At 38.7% G+C, this 21,679-nt stretch overlaps 1 protein-coding gene across 14 annotated transcripts in view; it reads left to right on the forward strand.

The window, feature by feature from the left end:
- The window catches only part of PCDH15 (protocadherin related 15), an 874,382-nt gene that overhangs the window by 569,377 nt on the left and 283,326 nt on the right, over positions 1-21,679 (forward strand). For all 14 annotated transcript variants that reach the window (XM_068961317.1, XM_068961319.1, XM_068961315.1 and 11 more), the window contains one exon: positions 3,433-3,565. In XM_068961317.1, coding sequence (XP_068817418.1) covers positions 3,433-3,565 — 133 coding nt within the window. The remainder of the gene's footprint in view (positions 1-3,432; positions 3,566-21,679) is intronic.

Consider the following 21,679-nt stretch of genomic DNA (forward strand, 5'->3'; position numbering starts at 1 on the left):
CCTTGATATTTCATTTTTTTTTCTTATTGAAAGACATTTCTATTATTGGTGCTCCTGTTCTACCCAGGCACTGGATGAGATGATACTCCATCAATCTTCCATCCATGTCCTTGCTTGCTGGCTTCTCATCCCCCCAGTCCCTTCTTCATTCCCCTAAGCCCTATCCTTGTCTCTGACATTTCTTTAAGGAAAATTTTTATTGGAGTTTTAAATATAGAAATGTATTAAAAGCATACTGAATAACTGTATAAATTTTCACAAAATAAACCTATCAATGTAGCTAGTACACAAGTAAACTATTATTAATACCCAAGAATTCCTTCCTATGAATGGTAAATTTTTAATGACTGCTGGACATAATATATGAAAATTTATAGAGAGAATAAAATTATATTGTTCAAAAGAAGATTTACTATACATCTCTTAAAATGAGGACAGATCAGATAAATCCAACCAAAATTTGACTATTGGATTTTGATCTGAGTAAGGCCTGGTCTAGAACTTATGCAGTATTACTCACCAGTCATATCTGACTCTTTGTGACTCCATCACCAGACTTCTCTGTCCATGGAATTCTCTAGGCAAGAATACTGGAGTGGGTTGCCATTCATTTAAAGGGATCTTCCAGACCCAGGAATCGAACCTGGGTCTCCTGCATGTAGGCAGATTCTTTACCATCTGAGACACGAGGCTGATTGTTTATTCATAGAGGACAGAACTTCAGTTATCCCAACAGGAAGGATGGGGTATTTACCAGGAGCTTTCCTTCTTTGTTGTTGCTCAGTCACTCAGTCATGCCCAGTTCTTTCTGGACCTAAAGATTGTAGCACACCAGGCTTCCCTGTTCACCATCTTCCGGAGCCTGCTCAAATTCATATCCATTGAGTCAGTGATGCCATCCAACCATCTCATCCTCTATTTTCCCCTTCTCTTACTGCTATCAATTTTTTCAAGCATCAGGATGCTTTCTAATGAATTGGCTCTTTGCATCAGGTGGCCAAAGTATTCAGCTTCAGCACAAGTCCTTCTAATGAATATTCATTTGATTTCCTTTAGAATTGACTGCTTGGATCTCCTTGCAGTCCAAGGGACTCTCAAGAGTATTCTCCAACAGAGCTCAAAACACCAACCCTTTGACACTCAGCCTTCTTTACAGTCCAAATTTCACATTCATACAAGACTGCTGGAAAACATAGCTTTGACTAGACAGACCTTTGTCAGCTAAACAATGTCTCTGGTTTTTAATATGCTATCTAGGTTTGTCACAGCTTTACTTCCAAGGAGCAAGTGTCTTTTAATTTCATGGTTGCAGTCACCACCTGCAGTGCTTTTGGGGCTCCTCAAAATGAGGTCTGTCACTGTTTCCATTTTTTCTCCATCGCTTTGGCATGAAATAATGGGACCGAATGCCATAATCTTCGTTTTTGAATATTGAGTTTTAAGCCAGTTTTTTCACTCTCATCTCTTCATCAAGAGGCTCTTTGGTTCCTCTTCACTTTCTGCAATTAGTGATGTCATCTACATATCTAAATTTGTTGATATTTCTCCCAGCAATCTTGATTCCAGCTTGTGCTTCATCCAGTCCAGCTTTTCACATGATGTCCTATGCATATAAGTTAAATAAGCAAGGTAGTAATATACAGCCTTGACATACTCCTTTCCCAATTTTGAGCCAGTCCATTGTTCCATGACAGTTCTAATTGTTGCTTCTTGACCTGCATATAGGTTTCATGGGAGGTGGTCTGGTATTCCCATCTCTTCAAGAATTTTCCACAGTTTGTTGTAATACACACAGTCACAGGCTTTAGCGTAGTCAGTGAAGCAGAAGTAGATGTTCTGGAATTCTCTTGCTTTTTCTATGATCCAACAGATGTTGGCAATTTGATCTCTGGTTCCTCTGCCTTTTCTAAATCCAGGTTAAACATCTGGAAGTTCTCAGTTTACAAACTGTTGAAGTCTATCTTGGAGAGTTTTGGGTATTTCTTTGTTAGGGTGTGAAATGAGTGCAATTGTGAGGTAGTTTGCACATTTTTTGGCATTGTCTTTCTTTGAAATTTGAATGAAAACTGACTTTTTCTAGCTTGTGGCCACTGCTGAGTTTTCCAAATTTGCTAGCATATTGAATGCAGCACTTTAACAGCATCATCTTTTAGGATTTGACATTGCTCAGCTTGAATTCCATTACTTCCACTAACTTGGTTTGTAGGGATGCTTCCCAAGGCCCACTTGATATCGCATTCCAAGATATCTGGTTTTAGGTGAGTTATCACACCATAGTCATTATCTGGGTCTTAGTAGTTAGGAAACCCAGTTTTTTGACATCCATAGTCCCATGACTACTGTAAAATTTCTTCAGATTCACTTCCTTTAAGTCATTTCTTTATGTTCAGCTCTCTAGTCTTTCACCCCACCTCACTTAAACAGATTAGGATAATGTTTTTGTTTTTTTTTTTATATATATATAAACAAATGTAAATAATTCACCCATGATAGTTTCATCCTTCTTTTTCCTCCTACTTTTTATTTGCATGTTATTAAATATTTAAGATTATAGCATAATGGGTTTTTCATTTTCCAGACTAGCATCCTTGCTTTCTCTAATTTTGGTCTCAGCCTTCTGTGATCTTCCCCACCATGTGACAGAGATGGGTGCAGGTCATAAACTATACTCAGGCTTTGATTAGAAAGAACAGTTTCCAATTTGCATCACGTATGAAGATGTTCCTTGATTATGCAAAAGTCATTGACCCAAATTATATTCTCAGGTTGCATCAGGCCAGGGATTTCACCTTTTAACCAGGAAGCACATACCACTAGTAAGGTTGCCCACTTACCATTTCCTTAGGCTGTATAACCATAAGGTGTTTTTTTTTTTTTTTTTTTAAATTAGCAGTGTATGATACTCAAACTTTTGGTTTAGATGTGTATATAGAAAATTACTAATGTAGTATTTTCTGGTAGTATTTTCTTACCTGAAAATACCCATTTGATATACCATGTTATCTTATAATGTACTAGTTATATTTTTGAACAGTGCTACATGTACATGGTAAAAAACTGCAGAAATGTTACATTTCAGAGAAAAAGAGGTGCGTGTATATATAAACAAAAGCTTACCATTCAGAAAATGTGAACAAGATAAAGGTAAAAGCACTTTCTGAAAGTAAGCCTCCAGGAAATACTTGACATTTTCAAGAAGATGCTTGCCCTTTAATGTCATCATTTGTTTTCCCCACCTGACTTTTATTTATTTGTGAGGTGTTTGAAGATTGCGAGCTTCCTTTTTTTCCTTGTCTTTTTTTTTTGAAAGCTAAGGAATAGGAATGGTAATGAAATGCTTTTCAGATAGACAAATGCCCAGATAACCAATTAACTGACATCAAAAAAAAATAACTCCTCTCACATTTAATCACTTTTTTTTTTTTCTTTAAGACCTCAACTGCCACAGTAAACGTGGTGGTGACAGATGTCAATGACAACGCACCAGCCTTTGATCCCTATCTGCCCAGAAATCTGTCAGTGGTAGAAGAAGAAGCCAATGCCTTTGTGGGTCAAGTAAGGGTAAGTGGAGTATGTGTATGTATCTTAAATGTATTATTTATAAGTTAGTAAACTTTTTACACTTTAATTTGAAAAGAGATTCAACTAATGCCATGTGTTAAATGAGGGACATCAGAATTATTTGAAAGCAATCAGCAAAATCACTTGGGTATAAGGCAAGATGGTAATAAAGTGCATTCATCTTTGATCACTGTGCTGGATAACTTTCAAGATTTTTTTTATTAATCATATTGTGTGCATTACCATTTAAGTTTTTAAGCTTGTTGATTTATATTTTATGACCATTGTGTAATTTAAACTGATTTATTTGAGAGTATTATCTTCTTATTTAATATATATTTTTATTTCCTGACATTACAAGAATTTTTAGAGAAGTATGTAATTATCACAGGCTTCCCAGAAGGCACTAGTAGTACCATTAAGTATAAATTTGGAATTGTATACCCAAAACACAAATGTTTAAATGTAAAGTCATTTGCTTGTGTAAACATATTTTTAGCATCTCTTGTGTACCTTATGGGTTTCCCTAGTAGCTCAGTGGTAAAGAATCCACCTGCCAGTGCAGGAGATTCAGGTTTTATCCCTCCTCCTTGAAGATAATCTGGAGAAGGAAATGGCAACCCACTCAAGTATTCTTGTCTGGAAAATCTCATGGGCAGAGATGCCTGGTGGGCTACAGTCCATAGGGTTGCAAAAGAGTCAGACACGATTTAGTGACTTAGCGTACCTTATATTTCAGACCATTCCTGTCCAGTGTACTCAACACTTATTCCTAGACATGTTCTCTTAAGTTTTAACTGGAACTATTAGCCAGTTTTTGTTACACTTTTGATGAATAATCTTGTTTTTCTTAAATCAGAGACAATGCTTTTTTCATTTAGGGCATGCCTGGTCTTGAACATAGTGGTCTAGAAACCATAAGATGAAGGAAAATTTTGAAGGAACATACATGTATTTTGGAGTGTTGATCTCAGATAAGGCATCTATGTGGTCTCTGCACAAAGAAAGAATACACCTTCTTTCCCAAGTTCAGGTTTTAGGATCCTACCTCTTTCCTCTCAGACCCTGGAGTTAAAACAAAGAGATTTGCTGGTGTTTTGCAGTAAATATCTACAATTTAACTACTATTACAGTCAAACAAAAGCCCCATTTTTCAGTCCAATCTCCTCTCTAACTTTAAAAAAGGAGAGTGTCTTTAAATACTGTGATGGAGAACTTCTTATTTAGGGTTGGGCTCATGAGTTTTTTTTTTTCTGAGAGCACTGACAATACTTGCAAGAACCGTCAACACAATAGTCATTGTCATTATTAGTGTCACTATATTTCTCAAATCCTGGAGAAAGTGATGAGAGGCATGTATCCCCTTACACCTTTCTACTTCACCGCAAGAGAGAGTCTTGTAATTTTTTTTTTGTTAAAACATGCCAGGTGGTCTTTATGTCATATGGCCAACAAGCCATTCAATTCCAGAATCTCACACGATACTTCTGGTATGAAAAGTTTTACTGTGGATTCTACAAGGAAAAGAAAAAAAAAAAAAAAAAAACAACCTAGAGATAAAGTTTCAGGTATAAATAGTTTCTTTCTGAGACCTTAAAGTAATACTAGTAGGGAAGTGAGGAAGTGGAAGTGATGCAGAGAAGAGAAGGAAGCCAATAAAGGAATTTCAGTTCAGTTCAGTTCAGTTCAGTCGCTCAGTCGTGTTTGACTCTCTGCAATCCCATGAACTGCAGCAAGCCGGGCTTCCCTGTCCATCACCAACTTCCAGAGTTCACCCAAACTCATGTCCATCGAGTCAGTGATGCCATCCAGCCATCTCATCCTCTGTCGTCCCCTTCTCCTACTGCCCTCAATCCCTCCCAGCATCAGAGTCTTTTCCAATGAGTCAACTCTTTGCATGTGGTGGACAAAGTATTGGAGTTTCAGCTTTAGCATCAGTCCTTCCAATGAACACCCAGGAATAATCTCCTTTAGGATGGGCTGGTTGTATCTCCTTGAAGTCCAAGGGATGCTCAAGAGTCTTCTCCAACACCACAGTTCAAAAGCATCAATTCTTCTGCACTCAGCTTTCTTCACAGTCCAACTCTCACATCCATACATGACCACTGGAAAAACCATAGCCTTGACTAGACAGTTAACCAGCTACTATTAAGAGAACTAGAACTTAATCCACAGATAAAATTCTGGGAAATGACACAAAACACATTCCCCAGAATTACTGATCCTGAGAGTGATGAGACTGGTAATTTCACACATTAAAACCTGAGAGTTCTTGGTCAGTGATGCTGTGGATGAGGGCATATTTTCTGCACTTCCTGTTTCAAGCAGCCAGTTCTCTGCAAATCTGATATAAGGCCGTTCAGTGAGACTGCAGTTACTAGCAGAGGGTAGTTGACCAGAGTGAATACTTACTCTGAGGAACATGCGTGGGCCATTGACAGCTTTGGTTACACCAATCAAACAAAGTGACTCAATCAACGAGGGGCATGTGCTGAAAACAGAGAAAGAAGGTCATGTTGAAGTTGACTCATGAAGGATGCATACTGGTAAGAAAGAAATTGGAGGGGATAGGGGTTTCCTTTCAAAAGAAAGGTAACAGAATGAATAATGTCATAATTATATTAAGTAAATTATGCATATCATAAATGTTTCTCTATGCCATATTGCAGATGGTGCTGAGGGTACCTCTAGAGGGTGTGAGATGGGGCACCACTAGATTATTATTTTATAATGATTACTCCTGAGTAGATTGTAATAGGAGATTAAAAATCTAGAAAGCTGAATTGGAAGGCATATAATAATAATCCAGACATTGAAGCTTGAACTAATATAATAGTATAATCATAATGAAAATTAAAATACAGTTGTCACTCTAGGATGCCACTTTGAAGACAACAGAAAAGATTTTTGATAATATCTAGCAAGTATTCAGATAAAATAAACAGATATTGGAAATTTGGGAAAATTTTTTTTCCATTTCTTTTAATTTAATTAGCATTGGAGGATTAAGTAAAGCGTGTAGGGAATAACACATATGAGCCCACAGCTCATAACACATACATAGACATTAGCATGCTGATTGATTTTTAATTTAATTTTTTTCTTGCTTCTAACTTTTCTTGCCACTTTTCCTAAGGATTCTTTATCTTAAAAGAATTATAGAACTAAATAGACATTTCTCCAAAGAAGACATACAGATGGCTAACAAACACATGAAAAGATGCTCAACATCACTCATTTTAGAGAAATGCAAATCAAAACCACAATGAGGTACCACTTCATACCAGTCAGAATGGCTGCGATCCAAAAATCTGCAAGCAATAAATGCTGGAGAGGGTGTGGAGAAAAGGGAACCCTCCTACACTGTTGGTGGGAATGCAAACTAGTACAGCCACTTTGGAGAACAGTGTGGAGATTCCTTAAAAAATTGCAAATAGAACTACCTTATGACCCAGCAATCCCACTGCTGGGCATACACACCGAGGAAACCAGAACTGAAAGAGACACATGTACCCCAATGTTCATCACAGCACTGTTTATAATAGCCAGGACATGGAAACAACCTAGATGTCCATCAGCAGATGAATGGATAAGAAAGCTGTGATACATATACACAATGGAGTATTACTCAGCCGTTAAAAAGAATACATTTGAATCAGTTCTGATGAGATGGATGAAACTGGAGCCGATTATACAGAGTGAAGTAAGCCAGAAAGAAAAACACCAATACAGTATACTAACATATATATATGGAATTTAGAAAGATGGCAATGACGACCCTGTATGCAAGACAGCAAAAAAGACACAGCTGTGTATAACGGACTTTTGGACTCAGAGGGAGAGGGAGAGGGTGGGATGATTTGGGAGAATGGCATTGTAACATGTATACTATCATGTAAGAATCGCATCGCCAGTCTATGTCTGACGCAGGATACAGCATGCTTGGGGCTGGTGCACGGTGATGACCCAGAGAGACATTATGGGGAGGGAGGTGTGTGGGGGGTTCATGTTTGGGAATGCATGTACACCCGTGGTTGATTCATGTCAATGTATGGCAAAACCAATACAGTATTGTAAATTAAAATAAAGGAAAAAAAAATTATTACTAAAAAAAAAGAATTATAGCATTAATTTTCTTAGCATTATTTTTTAGATCCTAAATTTGATATGAAATGATCTCTATAACTTTTCAGCATTAAAAATTGAAATATAGACTTCAGCACTCAATAGACTTAGATAAAGCAAAAATTGTCCTGATTTTTAGGCAATAGCATGTTTTCATAAAGATTAAAATGAGTTTGAAAGTACAAAGGAAAAGGAAAACAACCAAGGAAAGTGCATCCAACTGATTCAGCACAGTTCCAGAGAAGTTGTAATGTTCAAAAAATGGAATTTTGATGCCTTGTAATGGTCTCCTTATGATTATACAGTGGAAGTGAGAAATAGATTTAAGGGCCTAGATCTGATAGATAGAGTGCCTGATGAACTATGGAATGGGGTTCGTGACATTGTACAGGAGACAGGGATCAAGACAATTCCCATGGAAAAGAAATGCAAAAAAGCAAAATGGCTGTCTGGGGAGGCCTTGCAAATAGCTGTGAAAAGAAGAGAGGTGAAAACCAAAGGAGAAAAGGAAAGATATAAGCATCTGAATGCAGAGTTCCAAAGAATAGCAAGAAGAGATAAAAAAAAGCTTTCTTCCGTGATCAATGCAAAGAAATGGAAAAGAACAGAATGGGAAAGACTAGAGATCCCTTCAAGAAAACAAGAGATACCAAGGGAACATTTCATGCAAAGATGGGCTCAATAAAGGACAGAAATGTTATGGAACTAACAGAAGCAGAAGATATTAAGAAGAGGTGGCAAGAATACACAGAAGAACTGTACAAAAAAGATCTTCTCGACCCAGATAATCATGAATGTGTGATCTCTAATGTAGAGCCAGACATCCTGGAATGCGAAGTCAAGAGGGCCTTAGAAAGCATCACTATGAACAAAGCTAGTGGAGGTGATGGAATTTCAGCTGAGCTATTTCAAATCCTGAAAGATGATGCTGTGAAAGTGTTGCACTCAGTATGCCAGCAAATTTGGAAAACTCAGCAGTGGCCACAGGACTGGAAGAGTTCAGTTTTCATTCCAATCCCAAAGAAAGGCAATGTCAAAGAATGCTTAAACTGCCGCACAATTGCACTCATCTCCCACGCTAGTAAAATAGTGCTCAAAATTCTCCAAGCCAGGCTTCAGCAATATGTGAACCATGAACTTCCTGATGTTCAAGCTGGTTTTAGAAAAGGCAGAAGAACCAGAGATCAAATTGCCAACATCTGCTGGATCATGGAAAAAGCAAGAGAGTTCCAGAAAAACAACTATTTCTGCCTTATTTACTATGCCTAAACCTTTGACTGTGTGGATCACAATAAACTGTGGAAAATTCTGAAAGAGATAGGAATACCAGACCACCTGACCTGTCTCTTGAGAAATCTGTATGCAGGTCAGGAAGCAAAAGTTAGCACTGGACATGGAACAACAGACTAGTTCCAAATAGGAAAAGGAGTACGTCAAGGCTGTATATTGTCACCCTGCTTATTTAACTTATATGCAGAGTACATCATGAGAAACGCTGGACTGGAAGAAACACAAGCTGGAATCAAGATTGCCAGGATAAATATCAATAACCTCAGCTATACAGATGACACCACTCTTATGGCAGAAAGTGAAGACGAACTAAAAAGCCTCTTGATGAAAGTCAAAGAGTGAAAAAATTGGCTTAAAGCTCAACATTCAGAAAACGAAGATCATGGGATCCGGTCCCATCACTTCATGGGAAATAGATGGGCAAACAGTGGAAACAGTGTCAGACTTTAATTTTTGGGCCTCTAAAATCACGCAGATGCTGATTGCAGCCATGAAATTAAAATACGCTTACTCCTTGGAGGAAAATTTTTGACCAAACTAGATAGCATATTCAAAAGCAGAGACATTACTTTGCCAACTAAGGTCCGTCTAGTCAAGGCTATGGTTTTTCCAGTAGTCATGTATGGATGTGAGAGTTGGAGTGTGAAGAAGGCTGAGTGCTGAAGAATTGATGCGTTTGAACTATGGTGTTGGAGAAGACTCTTGAGAGTCCCTTGGACTGCAAGGAGATCCAACCAGTCCATTCTGAAGGAGATCAGCCCTGGGATTTTTTTGGAAGGAATGATGCTAAAGCTGAAACTCCAGTACTTTGACCACCTCATGCAAAGAGTTGACTCATTGGGAAAGACTCTGATGCTGGGAGGGATTGGGAGCAGTAGGAGAAGGGGATGACAGAGGATGAGATGGCTGGATGGCATCACGGACTCGATGGACGTGAGTCTGAGTGAACTCCGGGAGTTGGTGATGGACAGGGAGGCCTGGCATGCTGCAATTCATGGGGTTGCAAAGAGTCTGACACGATTGAGCGACTGAACTTAACTGAACTGAATGGTCTCCTGTTGTGGAACTGAATTATCTCCTAATGATAATTATATAATACAGTAATTTCATTCAGTGGCTTAAGTTGTTATTTTTGTTGTTATTCAGTCGCTCTGTCATGTTTGACTCTTTGCATCCCCATCGACTGTAGCATGCCAGGCTCCCCTGTTCTTCACCAACTCCTGAAACTTGCTCAAATTCATGTCCATTGATTCAGTGATGCCATGCAAACATCTCATCCTCTGTCATCCCCTCCTCCTCCAGCCTTCAATCTTCACAGCATCAGGGTCATTTCTAATGAGTCAGCTCTTTGCATCAGGTGATCAAAGTACTGGAGCCTCAGCTTTATCATCAGTCCTTCTAATGAATATTTAGGATGATTTCCTTTAGAATTGACTGGTTTGATCTCCTTGTAGTCCAAGGGTCTCTCAAGAGTCTTCTCCAACATCAGAGCTCAAAAGCATCAATTCTTTGGTGTTCAGACTTCTTTATGGCTTAACTCTCACATCTATACATGACTATTAGAAAAACCATAACTTTGACTAGATGGACCTTTGTTGGCAAGGTAGTCTCTGCTTTTTAATATGCTGTCTGGGTTTATTATAGTGTTTCTTTCAAGGAGTAAATGTCTTTTAATTCCATGGCTGCAGTCACCATCTGCTGTGATTTTGGAGCCCAAGAAAATAAACTCTGTCACTGTTTGCATTGTTCCCCATCTATTTGACATGAAGTGATGGAACCAATTGCCATGGTCTTTGTTTTTTAAGTGTTGAGTTTTAAGCCAGCTTTTTCACTCTCCTTTTTAACTTTCCTTAAGAGTCTCTTTAGTTCCTCTTCACTTTCTGTCATAAAAGTGGTGTTATCTGCATATCTGAGGTTATTGATGTTTCATCTGGCAATCTTGTTTCCAGCTTATGCTTCAACCAGCCCAGCATTTTGCATGATGTACTCTGCATATAATTTAAATAAGCAGGGTAACAATATACAGCCTTGTAATACTCCTTTCACAATTTTGAAACTGTCTATTGCTACATGTTGGGTTCTAACTGTTGCTTCTTGACTTGCATACAGGTTTCACAGGACACAGGTAAAGGGGTCTGGTATTCCTATCTCTTTAAGAATTTTCCACAGTTTGTTGTGATTCATAGAATAAAACATTTTAGCCTAGTCAAGGAAGCAGAAGTAGATGTTTTTCTGGAATCCTCTTGCTTTTTCTATGATCCAACAGATGCTGGAAATTTGATCTCTGATTCCTCTGCCTTTTCTAAATCCAGCTTGAACATCTAGAATTTCTCAGTTCATATATGTTGAAGCCTGGCTGGGAAAATTTTGAGTATTATTTTGCTAACATGTGAATTGAGTTCAGTTCTTCTATAGTTTGAACATTCTTTGGCATTTCCCTGTTTGGGGATTGGAATGAAAACTGACCTTTTCCAGTCTTGTGGTCACTGCCGAGTTTTCCAAATTTCCTGGCATATTGCATGCAGCACTTTCACAGCATCATGTTTTTGGATTTGAAATAACTCAGCTGAAATTCCATCACCTCCATGAGCTTTGTTGGTAGTGATGCTTCCAAAGGCCCACTTGATTTCATACTTCCAAATGTCTGGCTCTAAGTGAGTCCCATCGTGGTTGATGGTGTTGGTTTACTCTCTAATTCACGTCTGACTCTTGCAACCCCATGGACGTTAGCCTGCCAGGCTCCTCAGACCATGAGATTCTCCAGGCAAGAATAATGTTGTGGGTTTCCATTTCCTTCTCCAGGGGGTCGTCCTGACCCAGGAATAGAACCTGCTGTCCTCTGTTGCAGGCAGAATATTTACCAAGTGAGTTGCAAGAGAAGCCCCCATGTGGTTATCTGGGTCATTAACATCTTTTCTGTGTAGTTCTGTGTATTCTTGCCACCTCTTCTTGATACCTTCCATTTCTGGTTAGGTCCATACTGTTTCTGTCCTTTATTGTGCCCATCTTTGCATGAAGTATTCCGTTGGTATCTAATTTTCTTGAAGAGATCTCTAGTCTTTCTTATCTCTAGTTTTTCATAGAATGGGAAAATTTCTTTGCATTGTTCATTTAGAAAACATTTCTTATCTCTCCTTGCTATTCTTTGGAGTTTTGCATTCAGATGGGTATATCTTTTCTTTTCTCCTTTGCCTTTTGCTTCTCTCCTTTTCTCAGCTACTTGTAAGACTTTTTCAGACAACCATTTTGCCTTTTTTTCATTTCTTTTTCTTGGAGATCGCCCACTGCTTCCTATACAATATCATTAACCTACATCCATAGTTCTTCAGGCACTCTTTCAGATCTAATCCCTCCTGTATAAATTTTAATTTTAACTGCTATTCAAAATTATTAAGACACACTTACATCAAGGCTGTATATAGCCACCCTGCTTATTTAACTTATATGCAGAGTACATTGTGAAAAATGCTGGACTGGAAGAAACACAAGCTGGAATCAAGATTGCCAGGAGAAATATCAATAACCTCTGATATGCAGATGACACCACCCTTATGGCAGAAAGTGAAGGGGAACTAAAAAGCCTCTTGATGAAAGTGAAAGAGGAGAGTGAAAAAATTGGCTTAAAGCTCAACATTCAGAAAACGAAGATCATGGGATCCGGTCCCATCACTTCATGGGAAATAGATGGGCAAACAGTGGAAACAGTGTCAGACTTTATTTTGGGGGGCTCCAAAATCACTGCAGATGGTGACTGCAGCCATGAAATTAAAAGACACTTACTCCTTGGAAGAAAAGTGATGACCAACCTAGATAGCATATTCAAAAGCAGAGACATTACTTTGCTGACTAAGGTCCGTCTAGTCAAGGCTACGGTTTTACCAATAGTCATGTATGGATGTGAGAGTTGGAGTGTGAAGAAGGCTGAGTGCCAAAGAATTGATGTGTTTGAACTGTGGTGTTGAAGACTCTTGAGAGTCCCTTGGACTGCAAGGAGATCCAACGAGTCCATTCTAAAGGAGATCCAACGAGTCCATTCTGAAGGAGATCAGCCCTTGGATTTCTTTGGAAGGAATGATGCTAAAGCTGAAGCTCCAGTACTTTGGCCACCTCATGCAAAGAGTTGACTCATTGGAAAAGACTCGGATGCTGGGAGGGATTGGGCGCAGGAAGAGAAGGGGACAACCGAGGATGAGATGGCTGGATGGCATCACTGACTCAATGGATGCGAGTCTGAGTGAACTCTGGGAGATGGTGATGGACAGGGAGGCCTGGTATGCTGCAGTTCATGGTGTTGCAAAGAGTCGGACATGACTGAGCGACTGAACTGAACTGAACTGAACTGAAGACCCAAAATATGTATGCTATGTTATGTTCAATTTGAGTTACCAACTTTGAGTTTTTGTTCTAATATTTTGTGAGTTGCTCAGTTGAATTCTATTCTTTGTGACTCCATGAATTGTAGCTAGCCAGGCTCCTCTGTCCATGGAATTCAACAGGCAAGCTTACTAGATTGGTTAGTCATTCCCTTCTCCAGGGGATCTTCCTGACTCAAGGATCTAACCCTGCAATGTAGACAGATTCTTTACCATCTGTGCCATCAGAGAAGTCCTAATGTTTTAGTATCTATGAATAATTCAATGAAAGAACTTTTAATTTATTAAGGTAGTATTATAATGTCAAACAATTGGTAATACTTCTGAAGCAATATTTATGGTTTACACAGAGCAAAAGTTTCATCAGAGTATTAAAAATAAACTTAAAAATTGAAGTATAGTTGATTTACAATGCTGTGCTAGTTTCAACTGTGTAGCCAAGTGATTCAGTTACACATATATACACATTTTTTTCCAGATTATGTTTGTAATGGGCAGAACGTGTTCTAAGCCATTAGTCCATGACTATCAGCATGTGATGCTTAGCATGGAATCTTTAGTGCAAATTAAAGGTCCTGCTCAGCTCTGTCAGCCTGGCAGTGTTCCTGGGGCAGAGAGAGTGGTGAAAGGCAAGTCATAGCTTTCTCCCTGGGGTCCTCTGGCCACGGGGCTGCCAGGTGACCTGGGAGTATGAGACCAGACTGAGGGCTGTGTCCTTCAGAACTCCAGAGCCCTAGCCATGGCCATCCACTGGCCAGATTCTGGCCTTGAAGCAGCAGTGGACGTCTCTCCCATCCCCATCTCTGTGACCTAATGTTGACAATGGTCTCCATGGGTCACAGTCCATGGAGGCCTCAGCAACTGGAGATTCTGGACACTTCCACTAAGGTAGCAGCTTCAACCGATGTCAGTCCATTCAATTTTCAAAAATTGGTACAGCTTAGATCAGTTGTCTGTCTCTATGAGGTGGTCAGAGGTCAGGGTTCCTTATTGGTTATCTAATTTATATATAGTAATATGTGCATGTTAATCCCATACTCCTAATTTATCCTCTTACCTTTCCTCTTTGGAAACCATATTTTTACTTCTTTTTGGTAAATAAATGCATTTGTATCATTTTTTTTTCCACATATAAGTGATACCATATTTGTCTTTCTGTGTCTGCCTTACTTCACTTAGTGTGATGAACTCTAGGTCCTTCCATGTTGCTTCAAATGCATTATTTCACTATTTTATATGACTAGTAATAGTCTGGCATCTGGCTAAGATTATTATTATTTTTAATGTAGACCTTACTATACACAGATGGAGTTCACCATGCTTAAATTTGAGAATTTTTTCCATATTCTCAAATGCATATGGTAGCAGTAAAGATGTGCCAAAATGTATATAGACTAAAGTAAAAGTGTTAGTCACTCAATCCTGTTTGATTCTTTGTGGCCACATGGACTGTAGCCTACCAGGCTCCTCTGTCCATGGAATTCTCCAGACAAGAATACTGGAGTGGGTAGCCATTCCCTTCTCAAGGAGAATCTTCTCAACCCAGGGGTCAATCAAACCTGGGTCTCCTACATTGCAGGCAGATTCTTTACTAACTAAGCTGCACAGTAAGATTAGACTATGTGTCTCTATGTGAAATGTCAAACGTGCCATACAGATTATATATTCAAAGAAATGAAAAACACCACAAAGCACTTAGGGGATTCTGTCAGGATTCATGCAAATCACCTGCATTCATGTATCATCTGCAGTAATTTAACAAATTAGTAAGATTCTAAAAAGGAAATGAATATACCATGTAGATGTGATATAAGACAGAATTGAGCTGAGGAGGCAATTTGAGAATAAGTCAATCATCTGTCAATAACAGAAGATTTACTCTGAGGAATTTTAGAAAATCGGTTAGCACATGTTGAGACCAGGTGTGGAAAATCAGGGAATCCTAATTAAACAGCCACTGATAAAAAGACTTTACTTGTCAGTGCAATGTTTTGCTTAGTACCCTTTGCAATGTTTCAGTGGAGATAGAATCTAAATCTGTAGGTATGATCTGAATCTGGACCACAAGCATGCCAGCAAGTCGTCTTCAGAGTGGGGAAGAGGCCTCACACCAGCTCCTTAAGAATTCTCAGTTGATCCCAAATCCTTGGCTGGACAGATAGCCAGCAGAAGATAAGAGAGAGAGAGAGATTATGAAACAGAGAAGAAATATTAAAAATATGTTTGTATGTATTTTGGAGAAAGATATGGCAATCCACTCCAATGTTCTTGCCTGGGAAATCCCATGGCCAGAGGAGCCTAACAGGCTACAGTCCATAGGGTTTCAAAGAGGCAAACAACTTAGTGACTGAACACACATGTATGTATGCATGTATTTACTTATTGTTAAATAGTGTAAATGTGTATATTCTTAGTCTCTCAGTCATGTCTGACTCCTTGTGACCCTATGGACTGTAGCCCACCAGTCTCCTCTGTCCATGGGGATTCTCCAGGCAAGAGTCCTGGAGTGGGTTGCCATGCCCTCCTCCAGGGGATCTTCCCAACACAGGGATCAAACACAGGTCTCCCACATTGCAGGTGGATTCTTTACCCTCTGAGCCACCAGGGAAGCCCAAATAGGGTAAATACTTGAGAGGAAAGCTGGATCTGTGGTTGGGATTATGTCATTTTAAACAAGTTTGGTAAACTGCTTGGGGAGTATTGACCAAATCCTATTTTTTTCTTAAAATGGAAGTATCTAACATGTAAGAATGAGGCAGATGAGCTTGGTCCCATTACGAACCCTGAGTCTTAGGAAGTAGGGGATCATGATACTTATACCTTCTAACAAACTTTAGCTTATCAAGGGGAAATCAGAGGGTATTTTCACTTAGAAATACTTGACTGCTGTTGGTGCTTCAACACATCACTCTGTGTGCATATTTTGGGTCATTGGAGACTGCGGGGATGGCACCTGAAAGAAATTTTGGAGCTCATATTAAAGATGTCTGGCCTCCATGATACCATCTCACTGAGTTCTTAGGGGCTAGAATTATTTTTCAGTTCTTCATGTCCATTTTCACAGTAGCCCTGGGCATGCATGCTTGCACAGAGGCAGCAAAAAAGGCTTACTTGGAAACAACATTGCCTGTTAAGGTTAAAAACTTCTCAGCATTGTATACAATACAGAGTGTGCCTCTTCCCAGAGAATTTCCAATTAATGCCTTGTAGAAATTCTTATGCTGAACTGACTTCTTTTAGCTGTAAGTAACAGAAATAGAGGTCTGAGTCAACAAAATGTTCTTCCAGTTCTAAAATAAAAGAGGCTGAATTTATTTAACCTGAAACGTAAATGTATTACTACTGTGAGATTTGCATTCTAAATCTCAGCTGGGATGAAGTGAGATGATTCAGTTTTAAACCCTTAAAGCAGTTTTAAAATCATTGTAAACTGCAGTGTTTAGAAGGGTGGCAATAGTGTCATTTTTAAAAAGAAATTGATCTTTCCTTCAACTATGCAATTTAATATTTAACAAAATATATCTGAATCTCAGTGGTCTGCCTTTGATTAATATATTTGTTGTATCTCTATGTGGTAATCTAAAAGTGAAATGAAGGTGGGGAGCTTTGTGGTGTTTTATTTATTTTTTGTAGCTCAGCATGATGTTCAGCAGTGCCTAAAACTATAATACTTCTTTTCTAAGTGGGCCACAAGTGGGGATTTTTATGGGTTCTCTTGTCAAGTCAAACTATATAATGCAAACACTATACTCAGTCAAGTAAAGAAAAGAAGCCCACACAATTTGAACACTTGATGATGTCCATTTTAATGCTGCTACCTAAAATATTTGAGGTAAAGATTTACCTACTGCTTGTGGATATTTCTGAAGTTTGGTGATTTTTCAGGTATTCAATTAGCAGTTCATAAATAGATTAGAAAATGTTATGCATATATTTTTACAATATTTACTTGGAATCTATTGTTTCACCAGTTTTTAGTCTTATTGTCAGTTATTATAATAGATATGTTTATGCATGCATACATGTGTGTGCATATAAATATTCACAGTTGTGTAATACCAGATGCATAATGAATGATATCCATCCTCAACCCCACAGTAACTAATGACCTCCTTATAGCTAAATGTCATTTTTATCTGAATAACTTCACTGTTGCATTTGAGATGGATCTCACAATCTCCTTCATGAGATTTCTGCTACCTGTTTGCTTCGTTTTCATGGTTAAGCATATCTGATTTTTTTTGCCTTTCTTTATCTGTTTCTTCATAAACCTTTTCAAAATAAATATTGTATTAGTCATCCCCCCCATATCTCTATTGAGGTATAATAGCTATACAAAAAGGGACAGATAATTAATGTATACAATTTGGTGAGTTTGAGTTGGGAAATATGCATGTACTTTTGTGTTACCATCACCACAATCAAGGTAATAAACATAACCATCACCTCCAAAAGAAACTTTTGGTATTGGAGGTGTCTACTCATTTGTTTTAATCCTACACCTTTTTTTGAAGGGAAATCTCTCTGACATTAGAGCGCACAATTTTAATTACACTTAGATGCTGATACCTTCCACAGTTATATCTTTAACCTCTTCTACTCCTTCAGCCTTCCACCTCAAATAGGCATTTGCCTGTAAAACAAACCCACAGAGTGACCTGTGGGTACGTCAAATTCAACATGTTTAAGATTGAAACCTTATTTTTACCTTCCTCAGTAAGGTTTTCTTCTCCTGAATTCTGTGTTTCAGTTCATTATTCCCAGGCCAAATTGGAGAGACATCTCAGACTTCTCTTTCTTCCTCTCTGTCCATAGCCAGTCAATCCCCAATCTTGATAACTTTGCATGCTTCAAGCAGTTCTCAAAATTTCCCCTCTCTCCAAAACAATCACAGTCAGGCTCTCATTATTTGTCATCTGACCTATTGCTACAACCTCTTAGTATGTTATCCTAACAGTAATCTTAATAACCCTCATAGTTATCCTCAGTGTAAGTGCTGAGATGTCTCTTAACAAGGATTCAGTTCAGTGTAACACGCATAGTTCAATAGTGACTGTCCATCGATGCAGCAAAGAAGGCACACTTCCCATTACTGCTCACAGAGTTTGACCTCCAAGAATACTGTCCTCCATGTGATGACTGATGTATGTTCTCAGAAATCTCCCATGTCTGTTTGCTTCTACTCATGCCCCTTGCCCTGGCTTTTCCTTTCTTCATTCTTGATTTAGATAGTTCATCCTTGAAAATTCTAGCCAACAGTAATCTCCTCCAGAAAGAGCTTTTTCTAAATTTTCTATGTCCTAAATGTCTCATATTCATGGTCCATCTTATTGAATTTTTCCCCTTATTCAAATTTCTTAAAAGCAGAAACTGTGTTATATTGATCTTAGAAATCGCTCTACCCAGCTCAATATTTGGCTCTTAGAAGGTGCTACATTAAACTAGACCTAATGGAATAATATGAGCTGAAGTTACATATTTCCACTGAGGATTCATGAATATTATAGAAAGAGAAGTATGATATAGGTCACAATCTAAAATACCTATTTGGTTAACCTCACACACATGGTTGCAACTAAATAAGTTGTACTGATAAATAGAGAGAAAGCATTGATCCTGGAAATATGTCTACTTTTAGAATTTCAATAACTAAAATAATTTGTATAGGGCTGATTTAAAAAGCAATATTAATGCAAAAAACAATTGAAACTTATATTTACTCAGTCAGTTCAGTCATTCAGTCACATCCAAAAATTTGCAATCCCATGAACCACAGCACTCCAGGCCTCCCTGTCCATCACCAACTCCTGGAGCCTACCCAAACTCATGTCCATTAAGTCAGTGATGCCATCCAACCATCTCATCCTCTATCGTCCCCTTCTGCTGCCCTCAATCTTTCCCAGCATCAGGGTATTTTCCAATGAGTCAGCTCTTTGCATCAGGTGGCCAAAGTATTGGAGTTTCAGCTTCAACATCAGTCTTTCCAATGAACACTCAGGACTGACCTCCTTTAGGTTGGACTGATTGGATCTCCTTGCAGTCCAAGGGACTCTGAAGTGTCTTCTCCAACACCACAGTTCAAAAGCATCACTTCTGCACTCAACCCTCTTTAGTGTCCAACTCGCACATTCATACATGACTGCTGGAAAAACCATAGCCTTGAATAGCTTGACATTTGTTGACAAAGTAATATCTCTGCTTGTTAATAAGCTGTCTATGTTGGTCATAACTTTTCTTCCAAGGAGTAAGTGTCTTTTAATTTCATGGCTACAATCACCATTGCAGTGATTTTGGAGCTAAAAAAAAAAAAAAAAAAAAAAAAGTCAGACATTGTTTCCACTATTTCCCCATCTATTTGCCATGAAGTGATGGAACTGGATACCATGATCTTAGTTTTCTGAATGTTGAGCTTTAAGCCAACTTTTTCACTCTCCTCTTTCACTTTCATCAAGAGGCTTTTTAGTTCCTCTTCACTTTCTGCCATAAGGGTGGTGTCATCTGCATATCTGAGGTTATTGATATTTTTCCTGGTAAACCTGATTCCATCTTGTGCTTCCTCTAGCCCAGTGTTTCTCATGATGTACTCTGCATGTAAGTCAAATAAACAGAGTGACAATACACAGCCTTGACATACTCTTTTTCCTATTTGGAACCAGTCTGTTGTTCCATGTCCAGTTCTAACTGTCACTTCCTGACCTGCATACAGGTTTCTCAAGAGGCAGATCGGGTGGTCTGGTATTCCCATCTCTTTCAGAATTTTCCACAGTTTATTGTGATCCACACAGTCAAAGGCTTTGGCATAGTCAAAAAGCAGAAATAGAGGTTTTTTTTTTTTTCTGGAACTCTCTTGTTTTTTCAATGATCCAGTGGATGTTGGCAATTTGATCTGTGGTTCCTCTGCCTTTTCTAAATCCAGCTTGAACATCTGGAATTTCATGGTTCATGTATTGCTGAAGACTGGCTTGGAGAAATTGAGCATACTAGCATGTCAGATGAGTGCAATTGTGTGGTAGTTTGAGCATTCTTTGGCATTGCCTTTCTTTGATTGGAATGAAAACTGAACTCTTCCAGTCCTGTGGCCACTGCTGAGTTTTCCAAATTTGCTGACAAATTGAGTGCAGCACTTTCACAGCATCATCTTTCAGGATTTGAAATAGCTCAGCTGGAATTCCATCACCTCCACTAGCTTTGTTCGTAGTGATGCTTCCAAAGGCCCCCGTTGACTTCATATTCCAGGATTTCTGTCTCTAGGTGAGTGATCACACCATCATGATTATCTGGGCCATGAAGATCTTTATTGTATAGTTCTGTGTATTTTTGCCACCTCTTTTTAATATCTTCTGCTTCTGTTATGTCCATACCATTTCTGTCCTTTATCAAGCCCATCTTTGCATGAAATATTCCTTTGGTATCTGTAATTTACTTGAAGAGATCTCTAGTCTTTCTCGTTCTATTGATTTCCTCTATTTCTTTGCACTGATCACCGAGGGAGGCTTTCTTATCTCTCCTTGATATTCTTTGAAACTCTGCATTCAAATGGATATATCATTCCTTTTCTCCTTTGCTTTTTGCTATTCTTATTTTCATAGCTCTTTGTAAGGCCTTCTCACGCAGCAATTTCGCTTTGTTACATTTCTTTTCCATGGGGATGATCTTGATCCCTGTCTCCTGTACGATGTCACGAACCTCTGTCTATAGTTCATCAGGCACTCTGTCTATCAGATCTAGCTCCTTAAATCTATTTCTCACTTCCACAGTATAATCATAAGAGATTTGATTTAGGTCATATCTGAATGGTCTAGTGGTTTTCTCCACTTTCTTCAATTTCAGTCTGAATTTGGCAATAAGGAGCTCATGATCTGAGCCACAGTCAGCTCCCGGTCTTGTTTTTGCTGACTGTATACAGCTTCTCCGTCTTTGACTGCAAAGAATATAATCAATCTGTTTTCGGTGTTGACCATCTGGTGATGTCCATGTGTAGTGTCTTCTCTTGTGTTGTTGGAAATGGGTGTTTGCTATGATCAGTGTGTTTTCTTGGCAAAACTCTGTTAGCCTTCAAACTGCTTCATTCTGTACTCCGAGGCCAAATTTGCCTCTCACTCCAGGTGTTTCTTGACTTCCTACTTTTGCATTCCAGTCCCCTATAATGGAGAGGACATCTTTTTTGTGTGTTAGTTCTAGAATGTCTTCTTGTAGGTCTTCATAGAATTGTTCAACTTCAGCTTCTTTAGCATTACTGGTCAGGGCATAGACTTGGATTACCATGATGTTGAATGGTTTGCCTTGGGAACAGAGATCATTCTGTTGTTTTTGAATTGCATCCAAGTACT

Source organism: Capricornis sumatraensis, chromosome 23 (genome assembly GCF_032405125.1).
Source record: "Capricornis sumatraensis isolate serow.1 chromosome 23, serow.2, whole genome shotgun sequence".
NCBI classification, from domain to species: domain Eukaryota; kingdom Metazoa; phylum Chordata; class Mammalia; order Artiodactyla; family Bovidae; genus Capricornis; species Capricornis sumatraensis.